The 21,514-nt window shown below is 45.0% G+C and overlaps 1 protein-coding gene across 3 annotated transcripts; it reads left to right on the top strand.

Annotated features, from left to right (window-relative positions):
* Positions 1-7,213: 7,213 nt before the first annotated feature.
* On the top strand, positions 7,214-21,360 carry MACROH2A2 (macroH2A.2 histone). 3 transcript variants are annotated; one of them, XM_031602905.2, is made up of 9 exons: positions 7,214-7,504; positions 10,111-10,343; positions 15,219-15,325; positions 15,915-16,112; positions 17,562-17,672; positions 18,075-18,174; positions 18,489-18,578; positions 20,112-20,286; positions 21,139-21,360. In XM_031602905.2, exons 2-9 carry the CDS (start codon positions 10,172-10,174, stop codon positions 21,302-21,304), a joined length of 1,119 nt encoding a protein of 372 aa, XP_031458765.1. In that variant the 5' UTR covers positions 7,214-7,504; positions 10,111-10,171; the 3' UTR covers positions 21,305-21,360. The 3 variants fall into 3 exon arrangements, with proteins under 3 accessions (XP_031458765.1, XP_031458766.1, XP_031458767.1); XM_031602906.2 differs by lacking the exon at positions 7,214-7,504 and adding an exon at positions 7,975-8,665; XM_031602907.2 differs by lacking the exon at positions 7,214-7,504 and adding an exon at positions 8,672-9,400.
* Positions 21,361-21,514: the final 154 nt, after the last annotated feature.

Below are 21,514 nucleotides of genomic sequence, written 5' to 3' on the forward strand. Positions count from 1 at the left end.
TTTCTGGATCCCTGCCTGCTAAAATCTGTAGCTAGGCTGTCACTGTTTGTTGTTAGCTCTGACTGGCCGTTCTCATGTGAAATCCTTTGTCTGCTGCTTCAAGGGTCAAACTCCTTGGCTGATAGCCAAAAAGTGAGATGAGTCTGAGAGTGGAGAAGCTTGAGAAATGACAGCAAAAAAAAAAAAAAAAAAAAAAAGGCAAGAAGGACCTTCCTGAAGATTTGCTGAGATGCTTTGCAAGTTCCCTCCCTGGAGCTTAGGAAGAGTTCTTCAACTGCACGCCAGGAAGCTGTGCCTGGATAACGGCACCGCGGGAGTCAGCGTGACAACACTCTTTGCTTTGCTTCCTGTCTCCTCTCAGAGGCCAGTGGCAGAGCTGGAAAATGACACCGTTTATATTATTAATATTTTTTCCTTTGGTCCTTTTCACTTCAGTTTATTATTGTGGTCAGACTCTTCAGATGAAGAATCAGGCTCCTGTCCCAGCAATCGCTGTATAAGTGAGTGCAGGACAGACAGTATTTCAGTGGGGGGATCTTTTGATCCAGGAAAGAAATCCTCTTGAACAGTTGTCTTCCAACAAGTCAGTCAAGCCCCACGTGTTCAGTTTGGAGTGCTGCTCTGAGAGGGCGTGAGGAAATCTTTTCCTACCATCTTTGGTTACCGGCTGACAAACTTCCACCTATACCTTTAATGATTCCATCTTTAACCTTTTCATCACACGCCACCTTCTCCTGGTAAAGGAGAAAGGATCTAAGCCTTTTGCTGAAAAGGGAAAGCCGTGCTGGATTTTGAAGGCGTGAAGTAGCTTGTCAGAGAAAGAAATGAGGAGTATGGACAACGGAGTTTCACTGAACGGTTCCTTTGCTTCCTGTCCTTTGCTTCCTGGAGGTATTTTGTCTGGAGCCCTCATGGAATACACTATTCTGCTGTCCTACTGAGGCCCTTCTGGTGGGTACCTCTCCGTAGGTGTACTTACAGATGGAAATTAATGATCACAAGGGTTGAGTCCCACAGTGACGTGTTTTAATACCTTCAGGTTAAGGAAATCATGATTTGGCAAGGTGCTGCGGGGTGCCAAGGATGCTTCCCAGCCACTGGAAGGTCAGGACATCCAGCTGGGGATACTTCTTATCAACCCAGCTTCCCTCGCTCAGTTCCCATTGCTGAAGATTAAATTCCATTTGCATGTACTCTGTAGTATTTTTCCACCAAAGCTCTTGCAATATGTTAAAAAACTGAAATTAATTACTGCAGATGTATACTGCAGACATGACTCATAACATTTCTACTCCATTGAGTACCTTGGGAATCCAATTTATCCAAGCATTAAAACACATATTTAACTTTGTGCGTGTGATTCCCGTTGGCCTAAGAGCTACTAATTGCATATTTAAGTACTCTGGTGAATCAAGGCCATTATTACAGCTAATAATGTTATCTAAGCCATTAGGCAGAACTAAATCATAAACCACTCTTGTTTCTTCAGAGAGAAAGAGCTGATTTTGAGTTCATAATGATCTATTTTAAAGTCGAGGAAGCCCCAGATACTTCTGGGGCCTTCATTCGTTCTGTAACCTTCATTCGAATAGCCTTGGTCAATTCAGCTGGAATAGTCCTGCCCTTCTGGTATCCCATGGACACCTCACCATTGCACAGAAAGTATACTGTATATAATGTAACTCAAGAATTAACAAGTCCTACTTCTAGTCTCACCTGAACAATAGAACCCTAATTGCAATTTTTATCTTTACACCTACGAGATTTATTCCGTAAGTACAGTAGAAAGGGAATATGTTGTTCAGTTAGGAACCAGGCTGATGAAAGGGTTACTCTATTTTATTTGTAGTTCTTATTTTTATGTGTTTGTTCTTTTTTTGGGGGGGGGGAGAGGGGAAGGGGAGAACCTGACCAGAACTGCAGGCGGTAGGTGTGCATTTTTCCTTCTTTTTTTTTTTTCTTTTTTATAGCAAAACCAATTATGTATATAGTTTGATAACATTACTTCTACATTTCTTTTTATTAATGATATTTTTGGAGCGATGTGTTGGCTCTTTTCTAGAGTTTCCCTTTAAATATATTTTTAATGGGCTTCTGGAATAAGTTTGTAGAAGTTCCCGACCCAAAGTGTCCTGAGGACATTCCTGTTGTGTTGTTTATTTTTTCTCCCTAAGTGCAACAGTAAGATGGTGCTTTCCATAGGCAAACCAATTTTCAGCAGGGATGAATGCATCCCCACAGGCCGTGCCTAGGGACCAGGTGCCAGTGACCTCTCCCGGACGAAATGGTTTCTCTAGAACTCTACACCTAGAGAACTTAAAAGGGCTACGTGACAGGCCAGCTGATTGAAAATGGTCTCTCCTGTTCTTAAGTGGTCTGTCATAACAAAATGAGTCTGGCAAGAGTCACTGTGTTCTCTTCAGTAGCATTCTACAGCCTAAAATCTCACCGACTTAGCTAAGAAGCTCTGAACCAGCAATGAAAGATGTTTCTTGAGAACGGCACACTCTTGGTAGTTACTTACTACATTGTTGCTACTGTTTTCCCCTCTAAACCCAGCAGTTTACTTCCTCTTGAGCTCGTCCTTGGGCTTTGCTTCACGCTGAGCATGCTCAACAGGATGATGCTTTGCTGGACGAGGGCAACCATTTCTTCTACACATTTTGTTTCTCCCTTTGCCCCGTATTGCTTCCTGTTTTTCATGGCCCAAGCAAAATGGGTATTTTCTCTTCTGCATTTTTAGAAATGCTCAATTGATCACATTTTGATCGTTCTTCCAATCACTTTTATTTATTTATCCTTCCCGCCCTCTTGTAGCCCTTTGTTGTCAAAACAGAACATGAATTAATACTGTAGCTGTTTCAGGAGTTGACTGTAAAGCTTCTACTGTTTAAAATGCTACACAGCAAGACCAGTTTAGCTTTATAGTTTTCCTTTGATTGTTTGCTTGCTGAAGTTATCAAATAAATACTTTTTCTAAAACAGAAAGAATTAGTTTTATTGGAGGTTTGTTGGTTTTTTTTTTGTTTGTTTGTTTTTTGTCATTTGCTTATGAAAATCCTGCTAGACTCAAGGTTAGTAAGTTAAATGTGTTAGTGATAGATGCGAGAGGATCTTGTATTCTTGCTTTCTCTTGGCTGTGTTTGCCAATCCATTGTTCCCAGCAGGGTTTGCCGGGAGCGTGAAATTCCATTTTGTGATAATTCCATTGTTTTCTCACAATATTGTTTCAAAATATTTCTTCAGTAAATCTTCCCTTCTGCTCTCCTGCAAAGATTTGCTTTTACCCTGATGTTGCACGCAAGTGGCAGAGCCACGGAGAGAGCAGCTTCACCCTTCTGGAGAGTCTTGTAGAGAAAGCATGCCATCCCTTGGTGCTTGCATCTGGAACGCTCACGTCATTGGCACTGCACCCAGCTCTCACCTTTGTGCAACCTGGGCACCACATCATCTGATGCTGGTCAGATGTGAGTTCATTAATCCCTGCAGGAGGATGATTTCTGAAGCAATTAGTTGTTGCATAAGTGGTTTCCTTGAATTGTACGAGAGAGATTTTTAGTTTTTCTTTGGTGGCATAGAACGCACAGTACTTAATACAGCCGTAGTGATGAGTTATGGGTAAACACTGACAGGGCATTGCTTCTGTGCGTCTCTTGAACACTGTTTGACTGAGACATCTGAGTCTGTATTTGCTTTTTACACTGCTTATACTGAACTTTTATTAATATTAAATATAGAACTCTATTTGGCTTTCATTGCTGTAACATGATTTTGTATTAGTGGTCATTATTGTTGTTACACTGCTGACACTAAGGCGTTATTTCAACTCCTTTTGATGCAGCTTGGAATTTTTAGGCCTTTAAGAAAATTCCACACTAAATAATTGATCCGAGGGAGAGAACAAAGGCCTGTTCTTTCCCATCATCTTTTCATCCTTAGCGGGAGCTTCTTCAGCCAGAACGAGTATTTGCTGTTTCTTTTCTACTTTTTCCTTGGTAATTCAAGAGCTTTGATTGTTTTTTTGTCTTTAAACCATACGTATTCCAGGACAATCTGCATTTGTTACGTATGATGTACATACTTTCTTTTCCCTTTTATAAAAATACCTGTTTACTTATGCATAGTTTGTCTTTTCTTTTAACGCCAGCTGATAAATCGTGAATTCTCTGACCCCTTTTCTCACTTGGGGATGATTTTCAGATCAACATTGTAAGGAAACCACGCCATCTGCTGTTAGTTGGTCACCCTGCTGACTGGGAACTAGGTGGGTGACACGTCTCAACCCATTTGGTAGATGGACAGAAGTCCCAAACATACTCGTACCACCGCACCAACCTCATGGAGGTAACTGACTACAGGACAGAGTCCCAGAGTCCGACTTGGTGCCTGTGCTAAGGGAAAGGCAGCAATATCACTGGAGCTGTATTACTGGAGGCCAGAGATCCCGAATCCTCCTGCTGCCTGACCAGCCTTATCCTAAAACCTGAAATAACTCAGCCACAAAACACAAAGCTACTTGAGTTGTGACACTGAGAGGAATTTAGTAAACAGGGAAATGGAGCCAAGACCAGAGGAAGCAGAGGCTGACTCTGAATGGCTATGCCTGTACTTCGATCACCGTGACTATCGGTTTGGCGTGACATCCTGTTTCCACTAAATACTGAGGCAATCAATAACAAGGCACATGCCATTCTCAAAACCCAAGAGCTGTTGGCTAAGGGACCTGGCTCAAGTAAAATCTGATCTTTTTTTGTTTTCTAGGAATGATTAGGGAGAACAAACAAAAACCCAAAAAACTGAGCCTTTGGGGACGGCAGAACCTGGCCTGTTGCCTTGCTTTTGGCAAGGCATGGTGACAAGGGGAAGGTTCCTTTGGCTTCGAGTGCCATGACAGCTATAGTAGTGATCGCACTGTACCCAAGCAGTACATTCATCTCGTCTAACTCGAGACATCTGAAAATTAGACTGCTACCCCAGAGCACGCTCCTCTTGGCTAAACAGGAGCTCAATATCTGAATAGCGTTCCTTTAGAGGTACGGAGGGGTGAGCAGAAAGAATCAGCTGTGCCCTTTCAGTCTCTTTGCTCAAGGCCCTAACGTGTTTAATTATTCAGAGGAGCCATTCCATACGTGCGATCACCATGCCACCTCTCCCTGCACCTTGCCTGTCTATGGCTATTGTTTCTGAGCTCTGGAGAATAAAACAGATTATTCCTTAACCAAATATAATATTTCCTCTTTTTTTTTTTTTTCCTCCCTCATTCTTTTTTTCAGTATTTCCAAAAGATATTGTTGTCAGTCCAATGATACACTCCTATTTTAATAACAGTCTACAACAAGAGAGTTCTCCAAAATATGAGGATTTAGCTTCTCTACTCCATTGAAGTGCTTGCTGTGCAAAACCTACTGGCACCACAAAGCCATGCACACTGCAGAGGATGGAGGAGGGATGACTGCAAATGGAAAAAGCAAAGTCATGACAGAAATATGGATTACTTGCAGAACTCAGTTATCTCATGCGTTATCTACTGCCATAATATATACACACATCAATTTTGATCGTATTAGGCTATCCTAACGACATGACAACACTTGTACTGATTTGATAAAACTCCCGGATTATATACATATCTAAGTCAGAGCTTCCAGAGAACTTGACATCAGCACACTGCCAGGGCTCCCCTGGATGTCTGCCAGCTTAAGCAAGAGTTGAGGCCATAGCTTTCAGTTCTGACGTTATGAAATATTCATTGCTATGTTTGAGATATAACAGCTTCTGTCCAAAAGCGAGAGTGCCATAAACAGGCTGTGCTTCTGCTCACTGGTGAGTGAGGCATTCAGCAGTCTATAACTGCTCTGTCAATAGATAGGTTGTTTATTTTGACAAAGTAACAGCCTGTGTTTGCGCTGAGAAGTCAACCAGCAGATGGTCTTTGCATAACCTAGCAAGGGCAGTCTCCGCAAGCTCTCAATCCAACGCTGTCCATTTTCTGCCTGAGGAATGCCAGTTGTTAACAATTTTCCCCCAGTGACTAGTTTTAACAGACCAGAACACGAAGCTACCCCGACCAAGAACATCGGGTGGTCAGTCATCCTCTGCACAGCAGGAATGGCGGAGAGAACCACCTTCATCACGTCCTCACTGTGTAGCGCAGGGAACCCCACCGCCTGCTGCTTTTGTGTGTCACAGCTCAGCTCAGCACTGACCGTGGAGCTGGGAACTAAACGCACTTGGATCCTTTTTTACAAAAAGACATGAACCTCTGCTATCTCACTAAGCAATAGGATGGTGCCCCATACATCTACCAGTAAAGCTGCAGTCAGCTTCATCCAGCTCTAGCACAGAGATTCCCATCTCTAGTGCTTCCACCCCAGGAGACCTGCACAGCCAAGCACCCAAGGAGAAGAAGAGAGAAGCCCCTTGAGGCAGGGCTGTAATGAGAAACCACTCCTCATCACGCATCACAACCATTCTGGGCCCAGAGTGGGGGAAAGAGAAGCGATTCCAAAGCATGAAAGCACAGGTGTACGGTTCTTGTTGAACAACTTGCTTTATTTCCATCCTAAAGCCCAGCCGTTGTGGGCAGAGCATCTCAGTAGGATCACAGCGAGGGGCGCCCGGCTGACACCAGTCACACCCTTTCCTTTGGGAGACGGCGCGATCCGCAGCGTGCGTAACCCGGAGGAACACCTTATAGCTCGAATTCCTTACCGAGCGCAATTGCATAGGGGCACAAGCGTTTCCTCCGGCCGAGCCAAGCTCCAGCTCCAGCCAGCCGGCAACCCTCGGCGGTTTTTCCAGCAACAAAGAGATCGCTGGATGCACGGGTGCCTCCATGGCCGCGCTGGAGCCACCTGCTCAGCGCTGCGCCTTCCCTGCAGCCCCCCAGCATCACCCAGGAGAAGGCAGCGCGCGGCGTCAGCGCACGACCGACACAGCACCCCGTTACACGGCAGGCTGCCCCCGGGATCGCGCACTCAACGGCGTTAAGGCGCCCGTTCGCTTCGGCACCGCCGACAGCCGTCGGACTCGCTACGCCAGCGCTCGGGGCGCAGCGCAGAGGTCTCCCGTCCGCACAACGGCGGGGAGAAATAAAAGCAGGCCCCGCGCTTTCGTTCGGCCGGCAGCCCGGCGGCGGTCGCTCGCACGCGAAGCGAAGCGCTCCCGCGACACAAAGGGCGCCGGCTCCCTTTGTTCGGGAGGCGGCCGGGGCTCCGGCCGGGCCCGCTGCCCGCAGCCCGGCGGGGGAGGAGGCGGCGGCCCTGGGGCCCGGGGAGGGCGGCGGCGAGAGGGGGGCTGCAGCGGGGCCGGGGACTGACTCCTCCTAGAGGCGGTATGCGGCGCGGGAGGAAACCCCTGCCACCCCCCTCGAGAGGAGCCGCCGCCATCGCCATCCCAACGTACGGCACGGGCGGGGAGCGGCGGCTGAGGCGGAGCGAGCGGGGGCCGGGGGGCGGCGAGAGACCGAGCGCGGCACGCCGAGAGGAGGCGGCGGGAGCGGCAGGTGAGGGGCGGCGCGGGGCCGCGGGCGGCACTTCTCCCCGCCCGGAACCCCCTCCTCCGCCGGTCCTTTCTCCGCGCCGGGAGCGGAATGGCGGCGGCGGCGGCGCCGAGGGGAGCGACGGCCGCGGGGCGGCCGCTGGGGCGCCGGAGGGCGAAAGGCCTCCCCGGGGGAGCCGCGGCGCGGCGGGGCTCGGCGCTTCCCGTTCCGGCCGCGGCCGCCGCCCCTCGGCGGGGAAGCGACGCGGCGGCGGGAGAGAGCCGGGGGGGGCGGCGGCGGGGGACGGAGGGGGGCGTGCGCGCGGGAAAGCGGCGGCAGCGCCTCCCCGCCGCCTCGCCGTAGGGCGCGTGCGCGCCGCCGGCCAATGGGAGCGCTCGGCCCGGCCCGCGCGCAGGTGTGGCTGGCGCTCCGGCCAATCCGAGGGCGGGGCGGGCGCGCGGCGCGCGTGCTAACGGTCGGCGCCGCCTCGGGGCCGCCCCGGTGGGCGTCGTGTGAGGGGCGGCGCGGGGTCCTGAGGGAGCGGCGCGGCTGGGAGCTGCCGGCGGCGCGTGCGGGGAACGCCTGCTTTGGGCCGGGAGGAGCGGGTGTCAGCTGCGAGCGGAGCGGGAATGAGGCAGAGCCCTTTGCGACGAGCGCGAGGAAGCCTCTGCTGGTCGCCCTGGGGAGGGCGCAATTCCCGGAGGAAGGCCCGGCTTACAGAAGTCTGCCTTATTTCCTTTGTGTTGCACAGCTGTGGGAGACCTGGTGGCTGTTAAATCCCCCGTAGCAACGCGAGGGTGTTGGTGTTGCAGTGGAGTAGGTGTGAGGCGTGACCAATTAGGGTGGGAATACTAATTGCTGTAAAGTGCCCGAGCCTGGTGATGTGGCGTTAGCCACGTGTAGGCGCTGCTCTGCCAACGCAGCGAGGATGGACTTGGAGTAAACGCCGTGGAGGTGGTTTTATTGGAGACTTCAGTTTATAAGGGCAGACCCAGAGACAGTGCATCGGTTGGCGGTGAGGGAGCTGGTGTGGGTGGACTCGAGTGTTTTTCAGCTGATGAGCCCTCGGCATTGAATTGCGTCACCTAAGGAGAACGGCTGGGGCAGCGGCGCTCAGCTTGTAGCCGTTGGCAGCCTTGGTGCGGTTCGGATGGGCACACGGTGTAGCCGTGTCAGGGTGAGCAGGTGAGCGTCCTCACAGGTAAACCAGGCCCCTGCCTGTGGGAGAGATGAGCCACCCAGGCCCACTGTTGCACTTAGGCTGATGGAAAATTGTGCACGTGTTCCTGCTCTGATATCTGCAGCATGTTTGGAAAAGCACCTGGGGAAACCGAAGGCTGCCTTGAGAGTAGGGGAAGAGATGGGTGAGACTTGCAGAGACTGAGGAAGTAATTTGAAGACAGAAGAATGAGCCAAACATCTAATTGCACACAAAAGTGTGTGTATTGTAACAGCATGCCTGGAGCAGTGTGCTTAGTTGTTATACAAACACATTTTGGTTTTCTATCAGATCAAGCACAACCCAAGTATTGTCTGTGAATGCAAACCTCATGATGTTTGCTTTTTGTATTTCATTCCTTTTCTCCCCGTTGATTTACAAGCAAATGGGATTTGGATTACTACAGCAAATATATGAGACGTTAATACAGCTTAGATGCGTGCTCCTTAGTTGTGTATTCTTTGGTACAGAATGCTGACTGCCGACCTGTCCATCTTGCACAACTTCTCACTCCCACATAAATGCAATTAATGCATTGCTTGGGAAATGCTGCCACTTAGAGCTGCTTCTGCCTTTTAATCCCCACCTGTAAATGGAAGTTTATGAGCTCGTTTACCACCCCTGGCAATCCCAGGCTGGTGGTGCTCTGGGAATTCCAAATGGGATGATGAGCGACATAAGTTTTGATGTGTCCATGTCTGGTAGGTTTGCTGGTTTAATCTTTTCCAACTTGTATTGTTGCACCCATATAATTTTCTTTACTGCGTGCCATATATTATGTGGATGATAGATGGGGATACACCAGGGTTTTATGGACCACTGCAGACCTTCTGGTAGTTGAATTTTCTTGACATCACGAGCAGAATGAGCGTTCAGGTCAGGTTGTTGCAGACACCCACCCTTGAATTTGGCTGTCTGGGGTAAGCTGGCTTCAGTAAATGTCTGGGATAAGTGACCCTCTGTGCAGAAGAACCAATTTGTCATAAGCTCCTCATCGACTTCAGAGGAGCGGATCTTGATCTGTTACATTGTAACAAAGACCATAACTATGCCGAAAGCAGTGACCAAAATGGAACTAAAAACAAGTTTTGGAAACAGTTAACAGCTTCCATGTTATTTGACCAGGAGTGAGAACTTCGCTACTCTTTAAGACCAGTGGCATGCTAAGGTGATGGGGCTGGCTCCAGGCTTGCCTTTTTTTTTTTTTTTATATGGAAAAGCAAGGAGAAAACAAGATTTATTTTTGTTTCTCCTTTGTACAGCCTGGAGTGGCTCTTGATGTGGAGAAAAAGGCCTTCAGAAAGTTCAGCTGAGCCTGAGTTTAGATTTCTTCTTCTGGAAGAAAAAGGTGATGATGTTTAAAGATGTTCCTCACTTGCTGAGCACTGATCCTATTTCTTTTCTCTTGCAGCTGTCAGCTTGGAGCAAGGGAATAAGAATCGCTAGCAAACTGAAAAGCACAAAGCTGCAAGATGTCAGGCCGCAGTGGGAAGAAGAAAATGTCCAAGCTGTCACGCTCCAGCAGGGCAGGTGTTATTTTCCCCGTGGGGAGGATGATGCGCTACTTAAAGAAAGGAACGTACAAGTACCGGATAGGTGTTGGAGCACCGGTTTACATGGCAGCTGTCATAGAGTATCTAGCAGGTAAACAGAGAGCCTGATACTGGAGGTGCTGGGTGCACAGTGTCTGTGGGATGAGATGTGAGCGTGCTCAGCACCTCTGAGAAGTGCGGGATGTGTTGACATTTGCTTAAAATGCTCACAGCGATGAATTTGCTTCTGGAAGAGGCTGAGGATGGCAATCCCCTCCTTCAGAAGTGTGATGGTTGGTCACTGGTTGGAGGGGTTGCTTCTTATTGCCATGTGAGTGAGGAGTTGCGTGGGGTAGTTTGTAAGAGAAAACTACATAAGGCTTTGTTGCTTCACCAACAGGAGAGGACAGAATGCAAGCTTGCTTTGTGCATGTATGGTGTGTTTGAAGTGAGCAAACTGTTGTGTTTCTGTCCTTGCAGAACAGTGTCAAAATGTTATGAAATAAGGAGGTGGTTCATTAGTATTAAAAAAAAAACAAAAACATCTTTTTGGCTTGCTTTATGAAATCCTCCTAACAGAAGGTGCAGGTGTCACGCTGTGATACTGTATGGTTTGATGTATTGCACTAGTTTGGCTTGCCCTCTGAACCTCCTTAGTTAGGTGTGGAGAACAGCTCCTTACCAGATTGTTGCAACACCCAGTGGAGAGAGGATTCTAGTTCAAGTTGCTTACGAGTTACAGATCAAGACTGAGGTGCATTAGAGAATCTCCATCTCCTTTAGGAGTTAAGTATGGAGTTGGTTTTAAAACAAAACACTATTGAAAAGCAGAATTGAAATCCAAGGTGCTGAGCGTATCTCCCTCTGCTTTTTGTGTAATACCATGTAAGAGCTAACGTGTTTGTATTTTCCACTTGCCTTCCTTCATAGAGTAGGATCAATTCTAAATGATTTTGGAGGAAACCCTTCTCTTCATTACAAACATTCGTGTGCTTGTAGCTGCACAATCACGTTTCATGCATTAGAAATCAAACCTTCCAACTACAGGAATCTCGCAATGGAGCTGGTGCATTTGTGTTCTTCCAGGGAAATCCATAGCTTGCAGAGCTTCCTTTGGTGTCTGTCTCAGAAAATTGCTAGATACGTAGGCTTCTCAGAAGCAGGTTGAATTGTTTTATTTTGCTATACTAAAGCATGTTAAAGAACTTTTCATGGAGCTGATCCTTACGAGATAAGAATGCTGACATAAGAGGCAGCTGAGGGTGCTTCTGTTTAGTGGGGAAGAGTTGAACTGAGGACTGGGGTGGTAACTGGCAGAGGGTGTCCAAACAGCGAGACACAGCACTGGAGAGCAAGTTGGGAAAAGAGGGACTGGGAGAAGGAAGGTGCTGCTGGTGAAGAGCTTAGCAAGAAAGACCAAGTGTGAGAAGAGTAGATGGAGGCAGAAATGAGGTCCAGGAAGGAAGCTGAGATAGAAGTGTCAGGTGTAGGTTGCTCAGGGAAGGAGGATAGGCAGGGAAAGCAGTCATGGTTGGAAAATGGGCAGGGTGGATGAGGCAGGAGGTGCCAGGTTGGTGTCTGTGTAGAACATAGGATGGACTCTTCCAGGAGTGTTCAGCCATGTCTGTGGTTTATCAATGGCTTGAAGTGCTGAGCCTCTTGACTGGCATCTTCCAATGGTGTGCACACTCCCCTGAACATCCTCATTCCAGCCACCATGTGGTCTGCTTTTGGCTTTGGGACATGTTCTGTGCCACTAGATCCCCCTTTTCCTTTGCAAGAAGGGTTGTGGCTGCAACCCATAGCTGTTACTAATGCTGAACTTGAGACTTGGCTTATCAGCTCCATTTTAAAAATGCCAGCAATGAGTACAACATATCTTGAGAAGAATTTCTTTTTACCTTGACTGATTAGCTAATGTGAGAAAGATCTTATCAGGGATCTAAAGCTTTTTTTTTTTTAATCTCTCTATCATGTTTCATATCTTAGGCTTGAGAAGTTATATTGCAAAATTGCAGCTTAATTTCTATCCAGAAGCTTGTGTTGTATTGTGCCCAATGCTGTTGGGCTCCACTGCCTTCAGAATCAAAAATGTGTGAAGAATTGACCTCAATCTCATTGGATTAGTGGACTTTGCAACACATGTGTGCCAGTTGGGTGTGGCTGACTTTAGTCATCATCATTTAAGTCAAGCATCATTTGAATGTGTCCCATAATGTACCTTACCAAAATGTAGGCAGAGAATTTGGACAGCTCTTGCTTAAGAAGCAGTAGAAATACGAGTGGTGTGCTGGTGAGAGGAGCTGACAACACCAGCAAGGCTTCCTCCTTCAGAGGACATCAGCTGGCACACTCCTTGGTCAGGCTGTACTCATGTGCTGTCAAGAGGCAAATGGAGCAGATATTTCTCCACTTGTGAATGGACAAAACTCCATCTGATACATCTTTGCAGGCCAGAGGTGTTAGTGGGCAGATTTGTACGTGGAAAGGTTACTGGAACTGTCAGAACTATCTTGAAGTGTCTGAAATCCTTTCACTTCTATAATCAGTAGCTGGCATTTATCTTCCTTACCAGTCCAGTGCTTCAGAAAAGCAGGCTGGGCTCAACTGAACATGCAGCTTTGATTTGACTGTGATGCTTTTTGTTCCCACGTGGTCCAAATCAGTTGATTCATCAGCTAAAAAAATCTCTTTTTTCCTGTGTGTCACAGGAAAAGAAGATGGAATTCCATTCGGGTTGTAGGTTGGCTGCTGCTTTTGTTGGTTGTAAAACAGGTACTTTCCTAGTCCTGAACACTAATCAAACAGGGTAAAAAGCATCTATTAAAAAGACTTAAAACATCTGTTGGAGTTCACTTACGCAAGTCCAAGATCCAGACACAGTAATGCTCAGTATTCTGTACTATCTATTAGTCAAGAGTCCAAGAAACTCCTTGATTTTAAATGCGGGTAATGTGATCACCTACATCTGAGCTTTAATCACGTGTGTGTTGTGTGGAGTTGGGCCAGTCGAAATTTGAAGTTACGCTTCCAATGTGGAGGCATTTTATATGAATTTTGAATCTTAAGGGAAGCAAGGTTATTTCAGATTTCACTTCAATTTTTAATGCTGCTCAGACGTAAAATAAAATAAGTCTGAGAACATCCAGATCCAGATTTCAAGAGAGCTTCGTGTAGTGTAGGGCCTTGCTGTGGGAGTTACATTCTCAGACTGCTGTCTCTGTAGAGTTAAGATGACCTCAGCTGCCAGTGATGTTTCTGCTTGAAATGTGAAACAGTTTCTTTAGGGATCTGTTCTTACCAGCAGAGGATATGATAGCTTCAGCTTCCAGATTTAATAGTTTTGGTTTGTTGTTTTTGCAAGTGCCATTTTGTATTCTTAAGACTATGACTCCCTACCTCCATTCTGAAGCCTCCAGCGTTAGAAGAATATGCATATAAAGAATCATTAGAAGGAGCTAAGGCAATTATTTACCTATGCAAATAATTGGCATCCTTTGATAAGTTATTTATATGCATATTCTGCAGTCTGCCCTACATCATCTCTGCCTTGGATCCCCTTCTTCCTGGTGTCCTATGGTAGATGAAAAGTGCCTGGCATTTGAGTGTTCTGCCTTTTTTGCTCTCAACATTAGGCAGAGGACATTTGAATGCACCATCAGGATGCTGCTGGCCAAAGGACCCAGAGCCTGGGGGAGTGGGGTGAGCACACGGTTAGCAGGATGTGCTTGTTGTTGGCACATCTGAAAGAACTTCAGTTACCACACAGGTAAGTATGTCTTCTTTTTTTTTTTTTCTTCCTGCTGCAATTTTCATCTGCTGTCAGCATAAATCTGCAAAACCTGCTGGAGAAGTATGGGTCTCTTTTCTTGCTCTATGCTGGTCTGCACACTGGATGGCAATCTGTTCCTGCTGTCTGCTACTGCATTAGCTCCACTGGCAGAGGTCAGGGATCTGAAAGCTCCAGCCCTGCAGTCCCATGGCATGTAATTTTAAACAATGGCTTTTACATCTTCAACAGTTAGTTACGTATGCTCTGTAGGAGTGAAAGCTGGATGACAAGGTTGCACTTCTCTTATTCTCACTGAGAGAAACGGAAAGCTGGTCTCTTTCCCATGATCCCAGAGCTAAACCTCTTGTTGAAATCCTCTGGATTTTAGCCTGAGAGCGTTAGGTGGATTCCCACGAGATTTTTCATGGAAATTCTTCAAATAGTTACAGTTCTTTGTGTAATTGATTAAATGGGAGTAAGATACCTTCAGCAGAACATTGATGAGCTGTAACTTTTTTTTACCCATATTGTTGACAAAACCAAGACAGGAGCACTGTCCCAGGAGGCACAGAAAACTTTCTACCAGCAGTTCTTACATTGAAGCTCTTATGTTGTCTCTCTGCTTGCATCTAAGTCAAACCTTTCATATCTTGTTTTGAAATAAAGCTTTTCACAGATCTTCAATGCCCTTTAATGCAAAATTGCAGCGTTGCCTGGCTGGTTTGCTGGCTTTCAAAGTATTTCTTTAAATGCACCTCAGTCTTTGTCTTACTTGGTCCTGAGAATCCTTGCTGTTTTGTCAGAACTGTCTGAACAAAGTTTGGGGTTTCACTGCATGCTTTGCTGTTCTGTTGTTACAGGTCTGTTGCTAAATTTTGGACTGCTTATGTACATTTTTGAAGTGTTTGTCCTTTTTTTTTTTTATTATTACTTGAAAGAGGATTCTGGTGTGAGAGTCATTAATGAAGTTATGTGAAGCAAACTTAGTTTCCTACTAACTGTCCTTCAGGGAATTAGGGAGGACAAATGATTTTATGTAAGTTTACAAATATATTGGCTGTCATTTGTTGTCTGCGTTTCTGTGTCAAAGATCATTGAAATGGGGAAATACCCCTGAAAAGGTAAATGGATATTGAAAAGGAATGTGAAAAGTGTATACGGGGTGCATGCAAGTTGCATTTTTATTACTCCCTTTTATCTCACTGTTTCTTGCAGCTGAAATTCTAGAACTGGCAGGAAATGCAGCGAGAGACAACAAGAAAGGAAGGATTGCCCCCAGACACATCCTCCTGGCAGTAGCAAACGATGAAGAGCTGAATCAGGTACTCCCTTGTATTGCAGTGTGAGGGTTGGCTGCTGTAGCATGAACATGATCATCTCCAGTACTTATCAAAAATATGCTACATAGGCGACATGCTTCCAAAAGCTGTAGAAGTGTGCATTTGCTACTGCACTATGAGGCTACTGCACTACTCCCCACCATCTTGGGGAGGGTCTGGCTCACTCTCTGGTATAGCTGCATCCAGGACTGCATCCCCTTCTAAATGCCTGAGTCCCATTAGCACACAGACCGTTGTTTGCAGTGCTTTGACTTTGAGAATTGACTGTGGAATACTTCTGCATGCCTGCAGATGCATATCTCCTCTCATGCTCATCCACTGCTTGTGGGTCACCAAGATAAGCAGAAAGACTGCGAGACTGAATGTAAAGCAGCAGTTCGCTGGGGTGTGCTGACTAATTTCACTGGGATGTGCTAGATTTTCTTTCTTAGTGGGGTTTTCTTCTGATACACAAAGCGCATTGCTTTAGGAAGTGTGTGCTCTACATGGGTGTAGTGCAGTCAGCAAAGATTGCTTGAGTGCAGACAAAGAGAAACCATAACTTGCTCCTTTGTACTGCTTTTCCTTGCAGTTGCTAAAAGGTGTGACTATAGCAAGTGGAGGGGTCCTGCCCAGAATTCAGCCAGAGCTTCTAGCCAAGAAACGGGGTGCCAAAGGCAAATCTGAGACAATCCTTTCCCCTGCCCCTGAGAAGAAGGGAAGGAAATCCATGGTGAGCAAAAAGAGTGGGAAGAAAGCGAAATCTAACAAGGCCCGGACACCTAAAAAGGTAAACTTGGGGCAGATATGGAATTCAGGGTGTGTGCCAGAAGAATTGGATCCAAACCAGCTATGATTATGAGGAGGAATAAATTTGTGCCTCTGCATTAGTTATTTGTTGATCCCAACTGGAAACGGGAAGTAGGAGTTGATAGTAGACATATCAGAAATAAAGGGGAAGGTGATTTTTGCAGTATTTCTGTAATGAATTTCCATAACAGAAACCTTTAAAACTCAAGAGGAAACTTTCCAGATTTCCACGTCACCTCCAAAGTAGTTCTTTGATAACTATGTAGAATCTTCATACTAAGTGTGTGGCTTCTAAAATACAAGAAACTGTATTTTACATCTCTTCCTATTTGAGAGATGTTATACCTTCAGCCTTCTTACAGGTACCAGGTTGCTGTTAAGTATATATCAGTGTCTTGAAAACTCGTCATAAATGACTTTTATGTACCATGTCATGGCAAGCATTCTGGTTCGTATCTTCTTAAGGGTGCTGTATTAAATGGTTTTTGACAGAATTATGAGGAGAAGAAGAAATGAAACAGAACTCTACCACTGCACCTTCCCTCTCAGTTGCCCACTGTCCCAAATCTATCACTATCCCAAATGGTTTAATTTATTAAAGCAATAAACAGAGAGCTGCTTTTAGTTTGTTGTTCCAAAGCTTGAATGTTAAACATGACTAATCCCTACAGAGGGACCTGGACAGGCTGGATTGCTGGTCTGGGGCCAGTGGGCTGAAGCTCAACAAGTCTCAGTGCCACAACAACCTCAGGCATTGCTACATGCTTGGGGCAGAGTGGCTGGAAGACTGTGTGGCAGAAAAACATGTAGCACTAAGGGACGTGGGTTAGTGGGCATGGTGGTGATGGGCTGGGGGTTGGACTAGGTAATCTTAGAGGTCCTTTCCTACCGTAATGATTCTATATGAGTCTATAGCATTTTGTCACTTCAGCTGCTTGTATGGAGGTGTGATGGCTCACTCTAGCATGTAGAAATGGAGATCTGATTCATTAGCTGAGTTTATTATTTCTTTTACATGATTTTTTTTCCTTCAGATTGGAGCATTTGACTTGGTTGCTGTTTGATTTAGTATGAGCTCTGTTTTTTAGTAAAAACAAGCTGTAAAAACAACCTATCCATAAATACAACCTTAATTATCAGAAAAATCACAGATGGAGGGGTGTGCCCTGAACTCTTAATATGTTTACAAACATATGCAGTGCCTCAGAAGTACCACTAATGTTTTAACATTTCCATTTAACATTTTATAAACAGTGGAGGCTTATGTTGTTACATCATGTTTGGGGAATAGAAAACTATGAGTAATGTGTGATGAAATTTGTCGTACCTGATTAAATCTGTCCATTACTTGGATAATGGTAGGCACTGATTTTTTTTCCTTCAAGATTTCCTGTTTCTTCACCTCCTCCCCCCTTCTCCCCTCAATTAGAATAAACAGAAGGACAATGAAAAGGAAGGAGCTTCAAATTCAACATCTGAAGATGGACCCGGGGATGGTTTTACCATCTTGTCCTCCAAGAGCCTCGTGCCAGGACAAAAGGTAATACAAAGTATAATGTAACAGACTGGGATTATAGCAGTGGAGCCTAGCATAAACAGGATGTTGCTTTCGATCTAACAGCAGTAAAAAATCTTCACCTCCTTCCTTAGTGATCCCACATGTAAGACCAGAACTCACTTGAATCACAGGTGGGCAGAAGGTCTTAAAAACTTGTCCGCAGATAAAAGATTCATGTGAATAGTGCTGGTCAACCTCTCTTCTCTAGAGAGCCACGCTGATTAATTTCATGGTTCGACAGCAGAATTCTGTTCAATTTGGACTTGGCTGAGTTGCGTCTAGCATAGCGCCAAACTGGATTCAACCTTCTAAGCTATTTATTATTCATAAGAACAGACAAACTATTTTAATTTGATTCTTTCTACTCTTATTCTTATCTTGCAGCTTTCTCTGACACAGAGTGACATCAGCCATATTGGTTCCATGAAAGTAGAAGGCATTGTTCACCCCACAACTGCTGAAATAGACCTCAAAGAGGAAATAGGTGAGGCTGTGTTGCATGCAGACGAAGCAGTTCTAAAGTTGGCTTTTTGTTTTATATGATCATTTGAGAAATGATATCAGGAAAGTACTGGGGTTTGTATGTTATGAAGTGTGGGACTACTACTCAAGCCAGGGGAAATGTCCTTACATGTTTTTCAAAACCAGTAATAAGTAAATTTTGTCATAAACATCAACTGCTGCTCATAGAGGAAAACATGGCAGTATGTGCACAGTGGTTTTTCTTTTGAATCACATAGAGTTGTTGGTTTGGTTTTATTGGTGAAGACAAGGCCTTTTTGTTCTGTGTCCTTGCAGGCAAGGCTTTGGAAAAGGCAGGAGGGAAAGAGTTTTTAGAAACAGTGAAGGAGCTTCGCAAATCTCAAGGACCTTTGGAAGTTGCTGAAGGTAAAAAAAGGACAATATGCCCAGTTGGAAAAGACTCATCCCATATTTTCTTGACATTCTAATCTGTTCTTGATTACATACGTGCCTTTGCTTATGTGATGTGTTTTTGTTTCTTCCTTTAAGTTGTTGCTGGTATGGACAGCCTGTTTGAGGACAGGGAGTTGAGGGGGAAAGGAAGAGGAGTAGGATACCTTTGTGCTGTATACATCCTGTCATTGTTCTTTGAAGCACCACCTTAAGTTGTGCAGGCAGTTCCCATCTGTGGGAGTCTTAAAGTTAAGGGAAACTTCTGCTTTCACTTTTGTGCTGTCTTTCCTCTCCTATTTGCACCACATTTCTTAGTGAGACTTAGGAATGGCTCTCAGCCTAACCTATGAGCTGTATGAAGAACAGTAATTTATAAAATATCCTGCTTTATACTGAACAACATAACCAAAGCAACTACCTTACTTTGCACACAAAGGCACACAACTGGCATGTGTTTTGAAGAGCAGTTGGTACTCTTCTCCCAGGCATTACAGCTACATTACTGAAATATAAATTACAGAAGAGCTAGAAAATAGATTCCTTTTAGCTAGTTCCAGGAAAGAAGATAATCTTAGTTTAATGGATGGAAAATTGTACTCTGTCAGACAAACACTGTTGTTGGTATTTTTGAATTTACCACTTCCACTGGTTTTGAGGCAAGTAATAATAAATGGGTTTTTTATCACTGGAGATCTACTGCAAACACTTGAGCTCCAGCCTAACAGGCCTTGAATTCAAGTGCTGTTCAAAGGATACCTGTGTTGTTTTCAGTCAGTTTTCTCTTTATGGTTAAAGTTCTTCTCTTCTGCTTGAAATTTAAGGAGCACGGTGAAGCATTAGGTAGAATTCCTCCATGGTGGTGGATGGGAGTCTAGATCCACATTCTTCACTTTTGGATGTTAATTGTACACCTAGATTCTGTGCATTCAACCTGAGATTCCTAAGGCCCAGATTTTTAAAGTGCTAATTTCTAATTGGACATAACCAGTGGATACTTTCAGTAAACATCTTTGATTTCTCAGATTATTGTTTGAAATTGCCTAGCTGTGAAGGAGGTCCAGATATTACTCCACAATGCTCCAGAACTGTAATGGTGATGCAGGATTTGTGCAGAGCATTTAGATGAGGCTGTGATAGCACTGCAGAAATGTCTGTTGGGGAATTAACTATGCTGAGTTCAGGGTGAGGTTTCAACAGTTTGCACATTAAAGAAAATATCCAGAGGCTGTGCTGAATGAGAGAGCCTTTAATCATCACTGAATAACAGTTAATCAAATGAACCCCGGGTTCCTCTGTCCTCAAAGAAATAATAATTGATCACACAAGTAATGACAGTACAGATTATGAGTCATTGTGGCTTGCTTTAATTCCTAATGGATTTCTTTTGAAGAGGTAATGTCACGAAGAAAGACTGAGATGATTGATTAGATTGAAATGACTCATTTGAGAAGTGATTGCAAGGCGTTTTCTATTCAAAACTAATTGTTTTGTTTTCATTTGTGGTAGCTGCACTTACTCAGTCCAGCGGGCTAGCAGCAAAGTTTGTCATCCACTGTCACATCCCGCAGTGGGGGTCAGACAAGTGCGAAGAGCAGCTTGAAGAGACCATCAAGAACTGCTTAACAGCCGCAGAAGACAAGAAGTTGAAGTCTGTGGCTTTCCCCCCTTTTCCCAGTGGCAGGTATGGCTTTTCCTGTATAAGAGGATTTTGCGTTGTGTAATGACTGTTTAATGAGCTATCAGAGCTGCTGCTGTGATAGAAAGCCTTGATGGAGGGAAATTAGCTGACTCTCAGGAGAGCTGTTTTCTGTTATGAGTAATTTCCATTCTTCTACTTTGGATCGGTACCATCTCCAGTTTTGTCCCTTCCTTTTACTGTGATGAATCTTACTAAAACTCTACTGATATTGATAAGATTACACTGGCATCATAATGAAGTTGAATAACAGTGGTGCAACAGGAGCTAGGGGAATGGGAGATCTTTACTTAGGTCATCCCAAGAGTATATATTAAACAGGCTAGTCACACACGTGTCTTCTTTCAGAAGAAAACCACTCTTTCTTAAAAGTTCAACATTAAAAAGGCAACTTTCAAACCAACTGTAAAACTAAGATAACTAGCAAAAAAAAAAAAAAAGCTTAACTAAGAAATCCAAAGATGGTGGTTTTCTTGGGTGTGGGTTTTTTCTTTTCCTGTTTTTTGTTTGGTTTTCCTTTGTTTTGGTTTTTGCTCTTTTTTCTTAAAAAGCTGGGGCATTGCTAATCTTGGTGTCCAATTATAAGAAATCATACATAAGCCTCATTGGCACAGTTGTTACTCTTTCCTGATAGTGTTTGTGAGTCTAGGATTAATTTGAAATGTAATAACTGATTTTTTTCTTAGTTAACTTTGGGGTTTACTTAAAACTGCAGCTAACGCTGTCTTAACAGCAGGCTGCAGTGAGTACAGCTTTATGCCTTTCAGCATTACATGTGTATAAAGCTTGCGCAGGTGACTGATGCTCTCTTGTTTTGTTTTCTTCCCCATCACATAGAAACTGCTTCCCAAAACAGACAGCAGCCCAGGTGACTCTCAGAGCTATTTCCACCCATTTTGATGGCACCAGCTCTTCCTCCCTGAAGAACATTTACTTTCTGCTCTTTGACAGTGAAAGTATTGGCATCTACGTGCAAGAAATGGCCAAGCTAGACACTAAGTAGCAACAGCAGCCAAATGAAACTTTATTTTTCAACAAACTTGAGTAGCATTAAAAGCATTAGAGGTGGGTTTTATTTTTTCAATGTGGTGAGGAGGGGGAGTGGTAGTAGTGTGATGTGTTGTGACTTGATGAAGAGCTGTGACTAGAGATGAGAGGGGTTTAGTCTGATTTCTTCGCGCTGTCAGCATCTTCTAGCCCTTTGTGCCACCTT

The sequence above is a fragment of the Phasianus colchicus genome, chromosome 8, assembly GCF_987193195.1.
Source record: "Phasianus colchicus chromosome 8, bPhaCol1.hap1.1, whole genome shotgun sequence".
Taxonomy (NCBI): domain Eukaryota; kingdom Metazoa; phylum Chordata; class Aves; order Galliformes; family Phasianidae; genus Phasianus; species Phasianus colchicus.

What these genes read in the sequence shown, in the direction of transcription:
- MACROH2A2 (XM_031602905.2), top strand. Translation starts at nt 10,172, where the DNA reads ATGTCAGGCCGCAGTGGGAAGAAGAAAATGTCCAAGCTGTCACGCTCC. An exon ending in ACGATGAAGAGCTGAATCAG is followed by an intron (nt 15,326 to 15,914) that starts GTACTCCCTTGT and finishes TTTTCCTTGCAG; the next exon opens with TTGCTAAAAGGTGTGACTAT. An exon ending in AGACCTCAAAGAGGAAATAG is followed by an intron (nt 18,175 to 18,488) that starts GTGAGGCTGTGT and finishes GTGTCCTTGCAG; the next exon opens with GCAAGGCTTTGGAAAAGGCA.